The 21,982-nt window shown below is 33.4% G+C and overlaps 3 protein-coding genes across 3 annotated transcripts; all 3 read left to right on the top strand.

Annotated features, from left to right (window-relative positions):
• The first annotated feature begins 1,364 nt into the window (after positions 1-1,364).
• Positions 1,365-2,169, top strand: LOC123886270 (exonuclease mut-7 homolog). Its single transcript, XM_045935604.1, has one exon. The coding sequence runs from the start codon at positions 1,519-1,521 to the stop codon at positions 2,167-2,169; it is 651 nt and encodes a 216-aa protein (XP_045791560.1). The 5' UTR covers positions 1,365-1,518.
• A 2,474-nt stretch (positions 2,170-4,643) lies between these two features.
• Positions 4,644-5,884, top strand: LOC123883181. Its single transcript, XM_045931919.1, has 2 exons — positions 4,644-5,108; positions 5,622-5,884. Exons 1-2 carry the CDS (start codon positions 4,655-4,657, stop codon positions 5,816-5,818), a joined length of 651 nt encoding a protein of 216 aa, XP_045787875.1. The 5' UTR covers positions 4,644-4,654; the 3' UTR covers positions 5,819-5,884.
• A 3,958-nt stretch (positions 5,885-9,842) lies between these two features.
• LOC123883180 (exonuclease mut-7 homolog) lies at positions 9,843-10,987 on the top strand. The gene has a single exon (XM_045931917.1). It carries the CDS (start codon positions 10,042-10,044, stop codon positions 10,693-10,695), a length of 654 nt encoding a protein of 217 aa, XP_045787873.1. The 5' UTR covers positions 9,843-10,041; the 3' UTR covers positions 10,696-10,987.
• Positions 10,988-21,982: the final 10,995 nt, after the last annotated feature.

The following is a 21,982-nucleotide window of genomic DNA, read 5'->3' as shown; positions in this document are numbered from 1 at the left end:
GTTCAAAAAAACACTAAACTAAATGGATCTAGACCCATTGTTGTAATTGTTTTACTAAGTAAAAGATCTAAGTCACAGATTTTTTATCGAATGTTTCATGTACAAACGGTTAGTATTTATATTATTTAATTGTAATCTTTCATTTTAATCGAACGTTAAATACGTTAAATTCAAATCCCAACTAGACTGTATACTTCCTTACAAGACATTTACTATAATAAATTTCTAATAAAATATCTATATATATAAATCCTAGATAGTTCTCCTACCACTAATCCTAACTCTAATTGTATCAATCAATCATAGCCTTTAGATCATTTCTTTTTGTGGATAAATCAAGAGTTAGATAATAAGTATTCACCTCTTTTAATATTTTTTTAGTGTCAAACATGTTGATTGACACTCTCACTATAATAAAAACGATTTTGTGAATTAATTATTTTATAATATATATGTCTTATATCCCTGCTCATACATATATGAGCATGTGAAATTTCTATTTGGAAGGGTTATTAGTGTTGTAGAAGAATGATATGTTTATGAAATTTTATGATTTTATTGTATCTTTCTTTTTCTTTGTATTTAACGAGTGAAACTATATTGTTGATTTTGCAAGTATATTCTATTTTAGCACTTTATCATAGTCATTGTATAACCCTTCTACCCAACCCTCTTTCTCATCCTTATTTCTTCATTTATTTCCCTTTTAATATTCAATATTTATTTTTTTCTTAGCATTCTTATTGTCTAATTTGTGATATTTCTGTAGTGGGACTTTGCATGATATTTACGAAACACTACAAATAAATTGTTTGAAATGCAATTACAAATATAATTCATATTGTTAATATTTTTAATTAAGTTTTATTGCTAATATTATTTTGATAACATCTATTGTTTCAATTATTAATTTACTATTTATACAAATAATTTTTTGACGCTTCATTATAAAACACATAATGTCCGTGCATCGCACACTACTACATTTACCAAGATCGATGCTACACACATTCCATTGAACCATTTTGATTTTATGCCATTCCAAGATATTTTGAATTCAACTGAAGAAGAAAAAATAGTTGGTAATGATTATTAGCTTTCGTTTTAATTTAAATCTCATATATTGATTGATATTTTAATCTAAATAATATGTGTCTATTTTAATTGTTTTAGATGTTATTGCGCATGTGATTGAAAGAAGTTAATTCAACATTATTATAATATAAAATACCGCATAACACCCGTACATCGCACGGGTGTGGGACTAGTATATAAAAATTAAACAAACTTATTATAAATAAATAAATAAAAAGTTAAAAACCCAAACTTGTTCAAGAAGTTGTTAGTTGCTGTATCATAGACCATGCAGCAGCGTTCGTACAGAATCAAATCCCACTACCGCGCGAATTGTCTCTCTCCAATAGTACATAACCGCTTGATGCAGCCACCATAACCGCATTCCACTCACAACAGATTTTCTCTTCCATTTCCTTTCACTTTCACACACAAAAGTCCAAAATGCCCTCCATCGTCAACCGTAACCGCTTTAACACTCACGACGTTTACACCGTCAACTTGCACGGAAACGAAATCAAAGTAACCGTCACCGCCGTTGCTTCCGTCGTCAGAAAATGGATTCATTCAGCAATTTACTTCCGCCGCCGCTACATCCGCCAGAACCGTCTCATCGTTGGCCTCGGCGTTCAATGGACTCCCGGCGCCGGCATTCGTGATCCTCCGGCTGACACTTTACAGCTCTGCATCGGTCACCATTGCTTAATCTTCCAACTAGCTCACGCTACCTACATTCCAAAGAGTCTCCAGAACTTTCTTAAGAATCCTGATCACATTTTTGTAGGTTTCTGGAATCATTCTGATCGTGAGAAGTTGGAGTCGTTGAATCGCGGTTTGAAGATGGAAGAAGATCCGTTAGATCTGAGGCGTTACGCTGTACCTAAGGATCCAAATGATAATGAAAACCTACGTCGTGCTTCGGTGGATGAAATCGTTGAGAAATGTCTTGGTTATGAAATTGAACAGAGTGATGAAATTGGAAGAAGTGATTGGGATGATGAAGTTCTGAGTGATGAACAAGTTGTTTATGCCAGTGTTGATGCTTACTGTGCTTTCTGCATTGCGAAGAATGTCAGAATTTGGAGGCTTATTTGATGAAAATTGAAAAATGCATATTCAGAATCTTTCACAGATCATAGCAATGGAGTTTGGATTAATACTATAATGGTACGGTTAATTGATTTTGCTTGTAAGTTTCTTAGGTGGTGACACTGTTTATGCTTTAGTAACTTTTTTGTTAGGTTTAATATTGTTTTTAATTTTTGTTTCTAAAATGGTGATTTGATAGTACTGTAATGATCTAGTAGCTATTTCCCTACCATGTAGCTAATGGTAATGGTGATATCCTTATCTCACTATTTTGCGTACATTTCAATCAATCAAATATCAATCAATTTAGGGTAATGATGTTTGACTCTCTTTAGCTTTTTACTAATCCATTTTTTTTTGTGGATGGGTGTGATGTGATTTACCATAGAGAAATTATTTCAAAAAAATGTGTTCATTATGGATATCATATCAGGATATGTTTGGTTGGTTCGGCAAAGTTAAGTTAAATCAATTTTTTTTAAGTGAATTGATTTTTATAAAAGTTAAGTCAAATCAATTTTGGAATGAGATTTTTTGTCTATTACGAAGTACTATTATTTAATTTATTTTAGGATATGCTAACCGGTGCATTGGTTAAGGGTTGTGGATCCAGAAATTTTTATTAGTGGCGCTAGAAATACTACAACCAATTAAATTATTTTTTAGATGATGATTGTAAAATATTTGATTGAAGAGTGAAATGACCTACACAAAATAAGTTAAGGAAGTAGAAATTTGAGTAAAAAGAGATATCCGTTAATTAGTTTAGTCCCTTAAAAAATGTTTGAATAAGATCAAACTGATTAACGAATATGTCTTTAAGGGATCTATTCGGACATTTTTTTCTTTAAGGGATCTATTTAGATTTTTTTTCTTTAAGAGACCAATGTGAAAGCAAAAATATCTTTAAGAGACCATTTTACTAATTAATGCAAAATAATATTATAAAAAGTTTTTTATCCTTGTGGGGGCTTGAGCCCCCGGTATCATACACATGGATCCACCATTGTTTTTGAGTAGTCAAATTCCAATACATATATATTTACTTCCTTAATCAGTGTTCTACTATCCCAAGCCACTATTTAACATTTTTTTTTATTTTAAACCATTACTATTAAGTGAGCAATGCAAACTGCAAAAAAAATAAAAATAAAAATAAAAGACCCCATATCATATGGTTAAAGAGACTTGATAAAAAAAAAATGGTTAAAGGGACAAATTTGCTTTTTCTGAGGCTCGCTCTGTCGCTCGCAAACAAATCTTTTCCAGCAAAGTATAAGTATCACATTGTGCAACGAAGGCCACCACTCATGTTGGTACATAATTGGTAATGTAGGATTGTAGGTTGTGTTGCATTGCATAGATAAAGAAAACCCCTTCACTTGAAGCTAGCAGTAGCTACACTGCATACATAAATAATACTCAATCCGTCCCTTATTATAACCTCGATTGATATTTTTCACTGATATTAAAAATAAAAGTAAAAAAAAATAGGATAATGAAGGTGTATTTTTTGAGTATTACGATTACTAAATTATTTTTGGTGAAAATATGTATTTGTATTTCAATGTATAGGTTTATGTGTCTAGGAATTTTTTTAAAAAAAAACCTTAAATTTAGGGACAAATTTTATCTTTTGAAAGTGTGCTTATAATTAGGGACAAAGGAGTACTAGTAGTAAGGATTAATACTATAATGGTATTGATCTTACCCGATCAGAAGTGTGACCGCGTCCGGCGTTGCTCCGTTTCAAACCCGATGAAGCGAAAGAGGGTTGTGTACCTACAAGCACTCCGACGCTCAAGTCAGTTAAGTGTGAAGTGAGGTTTTCAAATTTGTAAAGTTGACGAAGGTTGTTTCTGGGCCAAGACCCTTGATGTCATTAATGATAATCAAGTGACTGCCGGAAAACGGCTAAGAGCCATGATGAGCAATTAATGCTCATCATTCCGATGGTCGACCGTTACAATGCAACGAGCATTGAGGCCGTTGACTCGTAGGCACTTTTACAGGCTGCTCCTTAATTGGGCCTCTGCTGTCCAAGAATTCTTCCTCAAATATTGGGCTCTAGGCCCAATCCAGAACATTTACGGTTAATTTTATCTTCCCAATGACGCATCTTCCTATGAACACTACCTTGGGGATGGCGCGTCCTGGACGCTCCCCTCTGGATTCAGTGTTCCCCTCACACCAAAAAGCAGGGTAGTTTGGTATTTTTTTCAAAATGGTAGGGCAATTCTGTATTATTAATTTTTTACATGAGTATTTTGAAAAAAAAAAATCATAAATTGCTAATAGAATTTAAAAATAAAAAAAAAAAAAAAAACTCAAACTTGAACAAGAAGTTGTTCGTACAATCCAAAACAAAAATCCACTCGACGCAAATTCTCTCTCCCATAGCAGTGGAAAGTGGAGTAGTACATAACCGCTTGGTGCTGCTCCAAAACCTCACTGCACACAAATCCACTTATTTAACACACAATAGTCCAAAATGCCGATCACTGTCGACCATGTCCGTTTTGCCAACCGCGACCTTTACGACGTTAACTTACATGGAACCGTAATCAACGTCATTGTCACCGCTGCTGCCTCCGTCGTAAGAAGGTGGATTAACTCCACACTTTCGCTCCACCGCCGTGACCTAGAACGGAACTGTCTCATCGTCGGCCTCGGCGTTCAATGGACTCCTTGCGGCCGAAATTCTCCAGCTGACACATTGCAGCTCTGCATCGGTCGCCGCTGCTTAATTTTACAACTATTTCACGCTAACCGTATTTCAACTACTCTCCGGACCTTTCTACGAAATCCTGACTTCACGTTTGTAGGTTTTTGGAACCACTCCGATCGCCGGAAGTTGGAGTCGTCGGAGCACCGATTTGAGATGTGCAGAGATCCGTTAGATCTGAGGTATTATGCGGTGGCTGAGGATGATGATGATGATCAAGGTTTTAAATTGCGGTTGCGGTCGTGGATGCGGTTGCGGTTGCAGGTATTGAGATTGCGGCTAATGCTGACACTGCGATGCAATTGCGGCCGTTGCGGCGTGAAATAATTTTTTATCCGCACAAACATAGAAAAAATACTATAATTATTGTAATTCCTTATATATCTTTTACTTATAATTCTATATAAATTTTAATTCATTTTTAAGTCATCGAGACATAAGAAGACAGAAACTCTAAAATGAAAGGACATAAAGGAAAAAATAAAGGTGAGATTCTCTGAATTTTTATGAAAAGGAATATTGGATTGAACCGTTGCGGCCGTTGCAGTCAAAACTCCATTGTGTTGCGGTGAAATGCTGTTGCGTTGCGGTTGCGTTGCGGCATCACGTGTGATTTGAGTTCACACCGCAATTGCGGTCCGATGCGGTTGCAGTGCCTACCGCATCCGCAATATATTGCGGCCGCATCAGGTGATGCGGTCCGCAATTTAAAACCTTGATGATGATGAAGAAGACTTAAGCCGTGCTCCGATTCATAAAATCGTTGAAAAATATCTCGGATATGATGTTGAACTTGAACTGAGTCGTGAAATCGGTAGAAGCGATTGGGATGATGAATATTTGAGCCATGATCAAGTTGTTTATGCGAGTATTGATGCTTACTGTGCTTTCCGCATTGGTAAGAATACCAAAGCTTGGAGGTATATATGATGAAAATTGCATATTCAGAGCTTTCACAACTTAATGGATTATGGATTAGTATTTTTTTTTTTTTGAAAAACGGATTATGGATTAGTATTAGTATTTACTTACACTAGTGCAACTGTTAAGTGCTTAATTAATGTTTAGTTTCTTTCTTAAGATTAATCTTGTTTTTATTTTTTATTTCTAAAATGGTGACTTGATAGTACTGTAGTGCTAGTATGTAGCTATTTTCCTATCATGCAGCTAATAATGGTTATCTCTATCCATCAACTTTTCTGAGCTGCTTACTAGTTACTACTTCTGTGATTGATTATGCATTCACTATTTTCCATACATTTCAATCAATCAAGTGAATGTGAAAATAGATTTCCTATAAGTCTATAACCGCAGTTACAATATCAACGGTTCCATTTGATACGGTGAATTCGATACACATATTATGCCGATAAGTAGATAACTCCGATTGGTTTATAAATAATATTTATTAATTCTTCTATATTAAATATTATTTGTGAATTAATTATAATCATTCGCAATTTGGTACATATCTACATTATATATTATATATGTACACCTTTGATAAATAGTCAAAAATATTATAGTGTATGTGTGATTTTTTTTTTTTTTGAAAAATAGTGTATTTGTGATTTAAATTGTTTGATATGTAAAATTGGTGAATAACATATCGTTTGGCCTGGTATTTCTTTTCTCTTATTTAGAGCTTATTCAAACAACTTATATAATTTTTATATATTATTATAAGTTTGTCAAAGTAGTTTATGATAAAATAGATTATAAAATTACAATTTTCTCTAGTTTAAACTTATAAAATAACATAAAACTTAATTTATATTGCATAAGCTCAAAAAAAAATTAGGCCAAACCGATCCTAAGATCAATTATAACGTACAACTGCGAGCTTTTTTTTAGTGAATTGATTTATTTTTATAAAAGTTTTTTTTTTTGGGAAAATGACTTTTATAAAAGTTAAGTTAATCAATTTTGCAATGACAATTTTTGTCTATTACGAAGTATTATTTAATTTAATTTATTTTAAATTACTCCATCCAGTCCTATATATAAGAGGAAGTTTACTTTTTAGATTCATTAAGAATTTAATGTATCTGGACCAAATTACGATCCAGATACATTAGATTCTTAAGGCAAAATTAAACCAATGGTCTTTTATCTTATTTATTTGTAACACTTTGGTACTTTATCTTTTATTTGTAATATATAGGTCATTTATCTTGTATATTTATAATATTTCAGTCATTTTTTCCATTTTTTATTAAAAAAACACTGACATGACTTGCCAAATCAGATAATTTTATTTTTTATATATATTTTAATTAAAAAAAATAAAAATCAGAAAAAGATGAAGATCTTCATCATCTCTATCATGTTCATCATTCCTTCAAATCCTTTCCCCAATTTTTCTAATACAAAAACTCCTAAATCACCAAAACCCAAATTGACTTTTATGACATATACATTGATCTTGAAACAAGACAAAATCATATAAAAATCAAATTTTTGTGTTGATTCGATTTTGAAAAAAAAATTGAAAGTGGAATTGAATAGTTGGAGAGATTTGTTCATGAAATCTGCAACATAACAAAATCATATAAAAATCAAATCTTTCTTTAGACTAACATGACAAAATCATGTAAAAATCAAATCTTTCATTTAACCAACATAACAAAATGAAATTTAACGGATCCAATAAACAATGTTTAAGTAATTATTGGCGCAGCAAGAAGCATCAAACACACACACTGCACAATTTGCATAGGCTCAAGGCAAGTCCATGAGCATGATCTCTGTTTCGAGCAAACGTGCTTCGAATGAATTGAGTGAGTTTCGAATGAGGAAGGTGTGAATACTCGAGATTGCTAATGAAGAGAAAAGAAAAATTTTATTCTTCCACATAGAGCCATTATTCAAATAATACCATTGATCCCTATTTATACAATCTAAAAACACACTTGCTTAGAAAGCAAGTAACAAACTTTCTAACTAACTAACTAACTTGGTTTTTAACTAACTCACTTAGTTAGTTATAACCAACTTATTCAAAACTAACAAACTAATATTCTAGTTATGATATTACAATCTAACAATTAATGAGTGAAAGGATCAAGAAAATGAAAAGGGGTGATTAGTAGTAATACATACCATAGATTGGTTTGGAAAAGGGATGTGGAGTTTCCTGTAATGGATGTCATAAGAGAGAAGAGATATGAGATCTAAGAAAGGATGGAGAAAACAAAGTGTAGTGAAAATGAAATGAAACAAAATGAGTTGATAAAATGACTAAGGAATGTTTAATAATTTGGTGCTTAAATATGAAAAAAAGAAAATTCTGGAAAATTTGTAAAGAACTTGATGAAGAGGATCAAGATGCTTGAATCTCCAAATTTTAAAGAATTTTCATTTTATTTTTTTGATTTTTTTAATAAAAAATATATTTAAAAAATAAAATTATCTGATGTGACAAGGCATGTCAGTATTTTTTTAATAAAAAAATGGAAAAAGGACTGAAATGTTATAAATATACAAGATAAATGACATATATGTTACAAATAAAAGATAAAGGACTAAAGTGTTACAAATAAATAAAATAAAGGACCTCTGGTGTAATTTTGCCGATTCTTAATGAACCGAAAAAGTAAATTTTATCTTATATATAAGATCGGAGGGAGTATTAAGAGAGCAATGCAAAGTAAAAATAAAATAAATAAAAGACCCTATATCATATGGTTAAAGGGACAAATTTGCTTTTTCTGAGGCTCGATCCGTGGCACGCCAACAAATCTTTTCTTGCAGAGTATAAGTATCCGGATCTAGATTTTTTGTCGTTACAGCAGGACGCTATTTGAATTCTATACATTTGTGCTATTCATAATTTCTAAGGACATATTTGACATCATATTACACTCGTATTGCACATTTTTAATCAATCTCATAACCTTGTATGTTGAAACACATTTGTCATATGTGCATTCGAAGTGGGAGAGTGGTATAACAAGTTGTGGATGAGTTTTGAGGGATGTTAATGGAAAATGCATATGATTGCTGGATTTCCAAATAATTTGGGCAATAACAATGCATACATGGTGGAGTTATGAGGTTATATGAAGGGTTGAGTTTGGCTAGGAGATTGGGACATTTGTAGTCCCTATTGACTAATTTACGTTCATTTTATTGTCAATTTATAAAAATTTTATGTTCAAAACGTCAATATAGTATCTATTCAAACAAAAATATGCATGAGCGATGAAAAAAGTGACTAAAAACAAAACAAACCAAAAAAATGTAAAAAAATTCCAATATAAAATGAGAAAAATGAATATGAACCGACAGTGTAATTTTTTTTTCGCACCGTCAACCAATATCAAGACCCTGTTTGACCCTATTTATTTTCTACTTTTCTACTTCTCCTTAAAAGAAATAGAGAAATAGAAAATTGTATTTGACCCTATTTCTCTTTAAAAGGATTAGAGAAATAAAGTAAAGAAGTAGAAAATAAGGAGAAATTGAGCCAAACACAATTTTTTACTTATTTATTACTTTTAAGGAGAAGAAAAAAAGTGAAAAATAAGTATGGTCAAATGGGGCACAACTATGTTTTCCGCCACATCATCTCACTTCATCCCATTTTTTTTATATGACCTATGTTTTCCGCCACATCATTCTACTTCATTCCATTTTTTTTGATATGATAAGACAAAATAATAGTTGTTTATTGAGGATCGTGTAAAAATATTGTATACCCTCAATGCATATCCATTAAACTCGTATAAAATTTCAGTGAAATTAATTCCAAATCACTTTCGGGAGAATTATTTCCTCCATCCCAGAATACTCTCCATTTATATAAAATTTATTTTATATAAATTTTTCCTCATACAGATAAATGTGAACCTAGGCCCGTGCATATCAATTTAGGTTCAAAGCTACAAAGATTTTTAAAAAGAACAAATCAAACAAACTTAATATAAAGAAAATAAAATAGAAAATAGAAACTCAAACTTGCTCAAGAAGTTGTTAGTTGGTGTATCGTAGAATATACAGCAGCGTTCGTACAGAATCATATCCCACTACCGCGCGAATTGTCTCTCTCCAATAGTACATAACCGCTTGATGCAGCAGCCACCATAACTGCATTCCACTCACAACAAATTTTCTATTCCATTTCCTTTCATTCTAACACTCAAAAGTCCAAAATGCCCTCCATCGTCGACCGTGAAAGCTTTAACACTCACGACGTTTACACCGTTAACTTGCACGGAAACGAAATCAAAGTAACCGTCACCGCCGTTGCTTCCGTTGTCAGAAAGTGGATTTTCACCACGCTTTTTTTCAACCGCCGCGACCTACAGCGAAACCGTCTCGTCGTCGGTCTCGGCGTTCAATGGACTCCCGGCGGCAGGGATCCTCCAGCTGATACTTTACAGCTCTGCGTCGGTCGCCGATGCTTAATCTTCCAACTAGCTCACGCTACCTACGTTCCAAAGAGCCTCCGGAACTTTCTTCTGAATCGTAACCACACATTTGTAGGTTTTTGGAACCATTCCGATCGCCGGAAGTTGAAGACGTCGGATCAACGATTCGAGATGTACAGAGATCCGTTGGATCTGAGGCTTTACGGTGAAGCAGAGGCTGAAGATGATGATGATGATGAAGACCTAGCTCGTGCTTCGGTGGATGAAATCGTTGAGAAATGTCTCGGTTATGAAATTGAACAGAGTGGTGAAATTGGAAGAAGTGATTGGGATGATGAAGTTCTGAGCGATGAACAAGTTGTTTATGCGAGTGTTGATGCTTACTGTGCTTTCCGCATTGGGAAGAATGTCAAAGCTTGGAGGTTTACGCGATGAAAATTGAAAAATGCATATTCAGAATCATTCGCAGCTCATAGCAATGGAGTTTGGATTAATACTATAATGGTACGGTTAATTGATTTTGCTTGTAAATTTCTTAGGTGATGAAACTGCTTATGCTTTAATAGTTTATTTCTTCAGTTTAATCTTGTTTTTAATTTTTGTTTCTAAAATGGTGATTTGATAGTACTGTACGTAATGGTCTAGTAGCTATTTCCCTAGTAACATGTAGCTAATGGTAATGGTGTGATCTTGCATTCACTATTTTGCATACATTTCAATCAATCAATTAGGGTAATGATGTAAGAGCTTTTTACTATTTCATTTTTTGTATGGGTGTGATTCCTCTGCATGATAATGTTACTATTATAGAGAATTTATTCCCAAAAAATGTGTTAATTATGCATATGTTTGGTTGATTCTGCAACGAGTAAAATGATTTTAAGTAAATCGATTTTTATAAAATACTAGTGATTTGCTCTTAAATTAATAGGTTCTTGTAGGTGCTATTGCTTTATATAATTTTTTATTTTATCTATGTACTACTTCCTTCGTCCCAATTTATCAGTGTATATGCCTTGTATGTAATTAAGCCTTGTTTACAGGTCAGGAGTTAGCTTAGGAGTCATTAGTTAGGATAGGAGTTTGTTGTAACTGCATATGCTGAGCTGGCAATATTAGTTAGAGTCAAAGGGTCAAGTCAGTTAGAAACTTGATCCACCTTCAATTGTATAAATACAATCCTCTCTCTGTAATATCTTCACTAAGGGATAATGAAAGAAATTAATCAAAATCTTCTCTCTATATTTTCCAATATGGTATCACAGAGCCACTGATTCGTTTTTTCGCTTCCGCGTTTCTTCATCTTCTCCGTCATGGAAGAAGCTCCAGCCATGGACGAAACTCCATCTATGGCTTCCACCGATCCACAGATCCCCGATTCGCTGCGCTCGCTTCCGCAAACCTCCAAAGATTCGACCAAGACTGGATTGACGCATTCACTGACGATTAAGCTCGACGAGAAAAACTTCTTGCTATGGAGTCAACAGGTGAACGGCGTCATCACAGCTCATAATCTCCATCGATTTGTGGTAAATCCTCAAATACCTCTTCAATTTGACTCCATGGAAGCTCGAGCTCAAGGTATGAATTCTGCTGCATATCAACAATGGTTAGTTAAGGATCAAACCTTGTTTACCTGGCTGTTATCTACCTTATCTGAAAGCGTGTTACCTAGAGTCCTTAATTGCAAACACGCACACGAAGTATGGGATAAGATCCATCGATATTTCAACTCTGTGCTTAAATCTCGTGCAAGACAGTTAAGATCCGAGCTCAAGAACACAAAGAAGCACGCTAGGTCTATCAACGAATACCTTCTACGCATCAAAACCATTGTAAACTCTCTTATTGCAGTTGGTGACGTTGTCTCTGAGCAAGAACAGGTCGATGCGATTCTTGAAGGACTACCAGAGGAATTCAATTCGTTTGTCATGATGATTTACAGTCGATTTGATTCTCCTACTGTTGAAGACGTTGAGGCGTTGCTTCTCCTTCAGGAAGCACAGTTTGAGAAGTTCAAGCAAGAACTGTCAACTCCAACGGTGTCTGCGCATGTAGCTCACACTGAGGCCAAATCCTCTGAATCAGTTAATGATCAAGATCTCTCTGAAGCTGGTACTGCGCACTATAATGTCAATTCGAACCGTGGAAGAGGCAAAGGCAAATTTCGTGGTCGTGGCCGTGGCAGGTCTCAGTCCTCTGCTCAAGGGAAAGTGCAATGCCAAATTTGTGGCAAACCTAATCATGATGCCATTGGTTGCTGGCACAGGTATGACCCTAGCACTATGAGAACCCCTAATCGTGGCTATAATGCAGGTCCTGCTCCCAGACCATCTCACTTCAATCCCTACATGAGACCCTCAGCACATCTTGCTCTGCCTCAATACTATGCACCTCCCTCTGATATGGAGTCCGTGGCTAGCTCCTCCTGGTATCCGGACTCAGGTGCTTCCCACCATCTCACGTTCAATTCACACAATCTTGCTTATGGCAGTCCCTACACTGGCCAAGAACAGGTCATGATGGGTAACGGCCAAGGTTTGTCTATCAAATCTCTAGGCCAATCCCAATTTACTTCCCCTAATAATCCCAATGTGAACCTAACCCTAAATGATTTGCTGCATGTACCTCATATATCTAAAAATCTTTTGTCAGTAAGTAAGTTTGCTCAAGATAATAGTGTCATATTTGAATTCCATCCTTATAAGTGCTTTGTGAAATCACAGGATTCTAAGCAAGTTCTGCTAGAAGGCACTGTGGGATCTGATGGACTTTATCAATTCAAGCCCTTCAAGTTTCTTCCAAATGCTAGTAATTCATTTTCTAGTTCTAAGTCTACTCAATTTCCTGTTTTCAATAATTCTGTCACTTGTAACAATGCTATTACTGCTTTTACACCTGACAATGAGTTTCATAAATGGCATTTGAGGTTGGGACATGCCCATACCAATGCCATTCAGTCTGTTTTACAGTTGTGTAATGTCTCTTGTTCAAATAAATTTCATATTTCATCTTGTACGTTTTGCAGTATGGGCAAATCTCATAGACTTTATGCTCCTAGTTCCACAACTGTTTACACTCAACCTTTTGAGGTCATTCACTGTGACTTGTGGGGGCCTGCTCCTTTTGTCTCATATTCTGGATACAACTATTATATCACCTTTGTAGACACTTATACTAAATATACATGGATATATTTCCTTAAGGCCAAATCTGATGCTTTAAAAGCTTTCACACAATTCTTTGCCTTTGTTAAAACTCAGTTTCAAACCACTATTAAAGCTTTGCAATCTGACTGGGGTGGAGAGTTTAGACCCTTTACTGAACTTTTAAACACCTTGGGCATTCAACATAGACTTACTTGTCCTCATACATCACATCAAAATGGTACCGTAGAGAGAAAGCATAGACAAATAGTAGAGATGGGGCTTACTTTACTCTCTCATGCTTCTTTACCACTTAAATATTGGGACCACAGTTTTACTCAGGCTGTCTTTCTTATTAACAAACTCCCTTCCAGTGCTATTCCTCAATTCAGTTCCCCTCACCATGCTTTATATAAGACACAACCTGATTACTCTCAAGTAAAAGTGTTTGGCTGTCTGTGCTTCCCTCATTTAAGGCCTTATAACCAACATAAATTCCAATTCAGATCAAGTCCTTGTGTTTATTTAGGAGTCTCTCCCCAACACAAAGGTCACAAATGCTTAGATTCAGAAGGTAGAATTTATGTGTCTAAGGATGTTGTCTTTCATGAATTCAAGTTTCCTTATTTGTCCTTATTTCCTAACTCTGCTTCCACAAGCACACTGCATAATTCCATGAGTTATCCTGCACAAATCAAATTTCCTTTGCAGACCCATGCTTCATCACCACCAGCCAACTCTACTACTGCAAACTCACCAAACCACTGTACTAGTACACCCTCCCCTAATAATACTGCAACTCCTCAACAATCACCTGTTACAATCCCACCTCCTGATTTGACATCTCAGTCAATTACTTTACCCCTCCCTGCAACAACTCCCCCACCTACTACTGTGCCGCCTGTCATTTCTGACCACAACAATCACCCAATGGTCACTAGAGGCAAAACTGGAAGTCTTAAACCAAAGGTTTTTCTTGCTGAGACTGAACCCTTGACTGTCAAAAGTGCTATGAGTGACCCTAGATGGCTCAATGCTATGCACACTGAATATAACGCACTGATGGCCAATAACACTTGGTCCCTTGTGCCTCTCCCATCAAATAGAAAGGCCATTGGATGTAAGTGGATCTTTAGGGTGAAGGAAAATCCAGATGGCAGTGTTAACAAGCTCAAAGCACGTCTAGTAGCCAAGGGATTCTTACAACAGGCTGGTTTTGACTTCACAGAGACCTTTTCTCCAGTGGTTAAACCAGTTACTATCAGGATCTTGCTGACTTTAGCTGTTACTTATAAATGGCAAGTACAACAAATAGATATAAACAATGCATTTCTTAATGGAGTGTTACAAGAGGAAGTATATATGCAACAACCCACTGGTTTTGAAGTTGCAGACAAATCCTTGGTATGTAAGTTGCACAAATCTTTATATGGTCTTAAACAGGCCCCCAGAGCATGGTATGAAAGACTCACTCAAGTTTTGCTTAAAATGGGTTTTGTTAAAAGTAGGTGTGATCCTTCTCTACTAGTTCACAGTCAACATGGCAGCAGCACTTATGTGCTCATTTATGTTGATGATATCTTAATCACAGGATCTGCTCCCCATTTAATTCAAGATGTGATTCACAAACTTAATGCTCAGTTTGCCCTTAAACAGTTGGGACAGGTTGATTATTTCTTGGGTATTGAGGTTCATCACTTGCCTTCTGGTGCCCTGCTACTGAATCAAGCCAAATACATCAGAGATCTGCTTGTCAAAACTAAGATGGCCAACTCCAAACCCATTGGCTCGCCTATGATGAGTAGTTGCAGATTAAGCAAAATTGGTACAGACACTATGAGTGACCCTACTCTTTACAGGTCCACAGTAGGAGCTCTGCAGTATGCTACACTTACAAGGCCTGATATTGCCTTTAGTGTCAACAAGGTTTGTCAATTTATGGCTAATCCTTTAGAGTCTCATTGGAAAGCTGTGAAACGTATTTTAAGGTATCTCACTGGCACTATTCATCATGGCCTGCTTATTCATCCCTCCACAAATGGTCCTCCATTCTCTCTTCGTGCCTACAGTGATGCTGATTGGGCCACTGATCATGATGATAGAAGATCCACGTCTGGGTCCTGCATTTATTTTGGTCCTAATCTCGTCTCATGGGGCTCTAAGAAACAACAGTTGGTGGCACGCTCCAGCACTGAGGCTGAATACAGGAGCATGGCAAACACTACTGCTGAGTTGATTTGGATCCAATCCCTTCTTCATGAGCTGCAGGTGCCCTTTCACACTCCTACTCTTCTATGTGACAACATCAGTGCTGTTTCTCTTGCCCATAATCCTGTCCTTCACTCACGTACAAAGCATCTCGAGCTGGATATTCACTTTGTCAGAGAAAAAGTGTTAGCTAAGCAACTTCACATTCTCCATGTTCCAGCCTCTGGCCAGCTTGCAGATCCTCTAACTAAGCCTCTCTCGCCTGCTAACTTTGCTTCAATTCGCGCCAAGCTCAAGGTGTTCTCTTGTCTTGAACCCCCTTGATCTTGTGGGGGGGATATCAGTGTATATGCCTTGTATGTAATTAAGCCTTGTTTACAGGTCAGGAGTTAGCTTAGGAGTCATTAGTTAGGATAGGAGTTTGTTGTAACTGCATATGCTGAGCTGGCAATATTAGTTAGAGTCAAAGGGTCAAGTCAGTTAGAAACTTGATCCACCTTCAATTGTATAAATACAATCCTCTCTCTGTAATATCTTCACTAAGGGATAATGAAAGAAATTAATCAAAATCTTCTCTCTATATTTTCCAATACAATTTGATCGACACAGTTGACTGTTTTATGCATTCCGATACATAACTTTGACGATTAATATTTTTAATCGTATAATAGTAAAAATTATAAAAATTTGATATTTTGAAAATACTCACTGAAACGAATCAAACATCTTATATGCTAATATTTATTTTTGTTTATTAGTAGAAAAATAAAATCACAATATGTGTAAATTATGCACAACAGTCAATTGTATCAATTAAATTGGGACCGATGAAATAGTTTATAACCATTTAAAACAGTCCGGATAATTTTGAGAAAAATGTTAAATAGTGTTCCCGTCACTCTTTAGCAAGACACTGATTTTAAATATTTTAGTTAAAAGCCATGTAATTTACTAACATTACCTACATTGAGTAAACTAGACCAGAACAACAATCTTGAAATGACCCATTTGAAAATAAAATCAATTTTGGAGTGACATTTTTCGTCTATTATCATTTAATTTGTTTTAAACTATTATTAAAATCAATTTTGGAGTGACAAATTTGCTTTTCGAGGCTCGCTCTGTCGCTCGCTAACAAATCTTTTCCTGCAGAGCATAAGTATCGCATTGTGCAACGAAGGCCACCAGTCATGTTGGTACATAATTGGTAATGTAGGATTGTAGGTTGTGTTGCATTGCATAGATAAAGAAAACCCCTTCACTTGAAGCTAGCAGTAGCTACACTGCATACTTATCCATAATACTTTCTCCCTCCCTTATGAGCCCCATTGATATTTTTTATTCATATTAAAAAAAAATTGATAGTGTAATGATTAATGAATATGTATTTTTTGGTATTATAATTACTAAATTATCCTTCGTGAAAAAATATACTTTCTCTGATTCTTTTTATAAGGGACACTTTGAAAAATTTACACATATCAAGGAAATATATTGTACATAGTTATTTTTATTTAATACTCTTATAAATTTCCATGTATACCCTTATTTAATTACTTTTAATTCAACTAAATTACTTATTTTTAATATTCTCTCTCATAATAAATAAGGGCATAAGTAAAATGAAATATTTGAAAATTGGTCAAAGTTTCTTATAAAAAAGACCAATTTTTTTTTTTCTAAAGTGTTTCTTATGTAATTGATTTTTTATATTATAATGTAAAGTAATGTTATGTTTGAAAAAATAATAATAAATATGGAGGACAAATTTTATTTTTGAAAAAAGACTTATAATAGGAACAGAGGGAGTACTAGTAGTACTAAGCATTACACTTAAAAAAATATAAATGAAAATAGTAGTAAGAATGGAGATTTGGAAACATCTCAAGTTCTGCAATGATTAAAATAAATTTTTTGCCAAAGTTTATTTATCTTGCGATTAAACTCTGAATTTATTTTGAGTTGGGCTTATAGCCCAATTATCGAGGAAATTCTCCTCTGGACCGTCGAGCGGAGCGCGACAGCTAAAGACCCATGAAGACTCAACTCTAGTCAATGTATGACTTGCTTAGTGCAATCAATCAATTAGGGTAAATGATACTTCCTCCGACCTTATTTAGAAGCAAAAGTAAATAAAAATCAAGTTCAACTCAATTTAATACCATTATATACCAAAAATACGCTTTCTTTGAAACAACCAACATTTAATACAGTATCATTCAATTGGCCTTTTTCTTCTTCCTAGATTCATTAGATTTTCCGTTATGCAGAGTACTTTTTCTTCCTCCCTTTAATACTATCGGTGTTTCATTAATATGATGATTTTGAAAAAGTCGGATGCACCACTATGTATTGCTCCCTCCGGTCCTATATACAAAAAAATAAAAAATTGACTTTTTAGATTCATTGTGGAATTAATTTATCTAGACAATAGTATAGTCTAGATACAGTTATTTTACAATAAATCTAAAAAGTGAAAGATTTCTTATATATAGAACCGGATGGAGTACTAACGATATGGAATACCAAAGGCCAATAGTTTTTTTTTTTTTTTTGACAGAGAAGCCCAATAGTTCTTAAAATTAGTAAGACTACTGCTTTTCAGTTCAGATAATTAATATTAGTGGCTAGGGTTATTTTTGTCAAAGAAACTAATTTTTTTTTTTTTTTTAGAAAGAAACTCAATTTTTACTCTAAAATAAGACTTCTTAGGTACCGTTTGGCCCAGCTTATTTCTGACTTTTTACTCCAAAAAAGGAGAAGTCAGGCCAAATAGTATTTTTTAGAAGTACTTAATAAAAAAAAGTTACTTAATTTGTATGTGTAAAATATATCAATAATCAACTTTTAGCAAAGTTAATATATGGAACTTTTTTTAGGCCAAAACAGCTTTTCGCTCCCTAACCTCTTCGAATCCCAGAGAAAGCAAAAATATTTAAGTGATATTCTTATATATATTATTTTTTGACACACGTGATTAAGGTACCGTTTGGCCCGACTTTTTTATTGCCTAAAAGTTACTTTAAAACAAAGCTCAAAATAAGTGCTTTAGAAATAAAGTTAAAGTTGTTTGGTGATTTCATTTTTTGAAAAACTTTAAATAAACTACTTTTTAAGATCTGTTTGATTAAATATTTTGTAAAAGTTTTTATAATATCAAAAATCATTATAAATAAATAAAATGATTTAAAAATATATTAAACAAATATTAACATTTTGTGTGTCTATATATAACATTTTTTTTACGCAATCTATATATAACATTTTACTTAATAGTGTTTTATAAAATCTACCGTTTGATTAGAACTAGAAGTATATATTATTTTGATCTTCTATGTCAAATTTTACACAAATTTAAAATAATTTGATACGTTATTGATATTCATAAAAATTAAAAATGTTCAATAAAGATGCATAAATCTTTAATTTTAACGAACCTCGGTAACATATAAAATAATTTTAGATTTGTGTAAAATTTTAATACAAATAATCTAAATGATATAAACTTTAAATCCATTTGTAAATTTTATAAATTTATATTTGTTAAAATATTATTACATGACATAACAAATTATCAACTGTTTAATTTTATCTACCACAAATATACTGATTAAAATAAATGATTATTTTTTATTATTTTTATTTAATTAATAGTAGTATGCACTTTTACTGTGATGGTGAAAATTAATAATAGTGCATTTTCTATGTGTAAAAATAATACAAATAATAATAATAGCAATAGTGCACATGATATCAAGGTGATGCATATAAATGAATATCTCACTTAAATCTGAATTATTTGCGTTGCATATACAAATGAATAATTGCTATATATAAGATTGTTATGAAAGACGATGCATATATATAAGATTTAATCACGTGTGTCAAAAAATAATATATATAAGAATATCACTTAAATATTTTTGCTTTCTCTGGGATTCGAAGAGGTTAGGGAGCGAAAAGCTGTTTTGGCCTAAAAAAAGTTCCATATATTAACTTTGCTAAAAGTTGATTATTGATATATTTTACACATACAAATTAAGTAAATATGCATGCAAATAGCAAGATTTGTTATAAATCAGGCTGGAGAGAGTAAGCATTTACTGCTCATTATTTAATCCAATTTAAATTTTCATTTTTACTTTCTAATTTTTAAAATGGTGACTTGATAGTAATGTAGGAGTACTCTCTCCGTCCTATTTTATAAGAGCTATTTTGACTAAATGACACTATTCACTTATCTTATTATGACCATATTTTTTTAATAATATATAGATATAAATATTAGCATATAAGATCTTGTTTGATTTGTTTTGATGAGTGTATTTTTAAAATATCAAGTTTTTATAATTTTTACTAATAAAAAATTAAAGATATTAATGATCAAAATTGGGTGTTGACATACGTACAGTAGTCAAACCAGCTCTTATATTTTGAGACGGAAAGAGTAGAATGTAGCTATTTCCCTATCATTTAGCTTATCATTTAGCTAATAATGGTAATTATCTATCCATCAACTTTTCTGAGCTGGTTACTACTACTGTGATTTTTTTTTTTTTTTTTTAATTAAAACTTGCTATTACTACTAATGTGATTGAGGTCACTATTTTCCATTCATTTCAATCAATTATGTGAAAATAGATTTTCTATAACTGCGGTTACAATATCAACGGGTTTTACTTCAAAAAAAATAAAATCAACGGGTTTACTTAGTTTGATATAATTAGTTGTAAGATACTACTCCGTCCCAAAATATAAGCAAAAGTAGATCAACAAAAGTGAATGTATTTGGTCCAAATCTTTAACCAAATACATCAAGTTTCTTTGACCCATATTTGCTTATATTTTGAGACGGAGGGAGTATGTAATTATAAATTACGATATGATAATTGCAATAATATAAGGTATATGAAAATTTTTGAGTAATATTAAATGATAATTCAACAATAATTTTGGATAAATATTCATACAAATGAAGGTATATTACAGAAGACTTTCTTATAGACCACATTCGAAGTCTTAGTCGTTCTTCGCCGTCATCCTCGATGATCAATATTTTTAATCATTCTCTAGAAGTAACTCTTGAAATCGCAACATACAGCTGACCATGTGAAAACACTGACGACGGAAGATATATCCCAACATGCTTTAAAGTTTGTCATTGACTCTTATTAATAGTCATCACAAAAGAAATCATTAAAGGAAATTGTCTCCGTTGAAATTTAAAAGGAATTCTTACGTCAGATGGTGTCAAAGAAAATCTAAGTATGAAAACATGATCACCAATATTACTTCCTGAAATAATTTTTCCTTCAAAAGCACGTTTTCTCAATCTTGTAATAATAAGTCTTGTTTCATTGCATAATCCTAATTTTTTATTCAAATTCCTTAATAGCATAACAGGAACTCCAACTTTAAGTCTCAACTTGTGATTTGGGAGTCCCGACGTAGAAATCGTGTTAAAAAATTCGGGAGTATGAACATCATCCATTGTCTGACCATCTACATTCCGTGCGAGTGGCGTATCATAACTCAAATGTGTTTTTTCTTCACCAGGAATTAAATCCACAATATAATCATTTATTATGTCGACTATTGAAAAATGCACCGTAATAGATCTTTACAGATTAATGAAAATTAATGTTTACTGATATTTGGAAGAAGAAAAAAACTCCCACCAATTCGGCTGTTGTTGTTAAATTGAAGAGGAGACTTTTTTGTACTTCAATAGAGTTGGTATGGTGAAGAGGAATGTTGCAGTGAAGACTGAAGAAGTAGAAGATGGATTCTAGAGATGGTGATGAAGGCACGGTGATGATATACAATTAGATCTTGAGTGGATAATTTTAAATGTTCTCTTTTTAATTAATTTTAGTAGATCTTGACCATTAATTATATCTGATGGTTGAAAATGATTTTTCTTTGGTCCCTCACCTGTGGGAGATATGATTCGCTATCCCACACTAGAATCCGCCCTTTTATGGCACATAGTTACAAAGACTTATTTATATATTTCTTTTAAAAATTGGTTTTTTTTTTGGCTTAATTAATAAAATGGTCCCTTAAAGACATTTTTGGTTTCAGATTGGTCCCTTAAAGAAAAAAAGGTCCAAATAGGTCCCTTAAAGAAAAAAAAAGTCCGAATAGGTCCCTTAAAGACATCTCCGTTAATCAGTTTGGTCCCTAAAAAGAGGTCTAAATAGGACCAAACTGATTAACGGATATGTCTTTAAGGGACCTATTCAGACTTTTTTTTCTTTAAGGGACATATTTAGAGCTTTTTTTCTTTAAGGGACCAATATGAAACCAAAAATATCTTTAATGGACCATTTTATTAATTAAGCCTTTTTTTTTGTACACTTTTAAAA

The sequence above is a fragment of the Trifolium pratense genome, linkage group LG5 (genome assembly GCF_020283565.1).
Source record: "Trifolium pratense cultivar HEN17-A07 linkage group LG5, ARS_RC_1.1, whole genome shotgun sequence".
Taxonomy (NCBI): Eukaryota; Viridiplantae; Streptophyta; class Magnoliopsida; order Fabales; family Fabaceae; genus Trifolium; species Trifolium pratense.
Note: the sequence above shows the minus strand (reverse complement) of the source record. Positions and strands in the feature narration are given on the sequence as shown.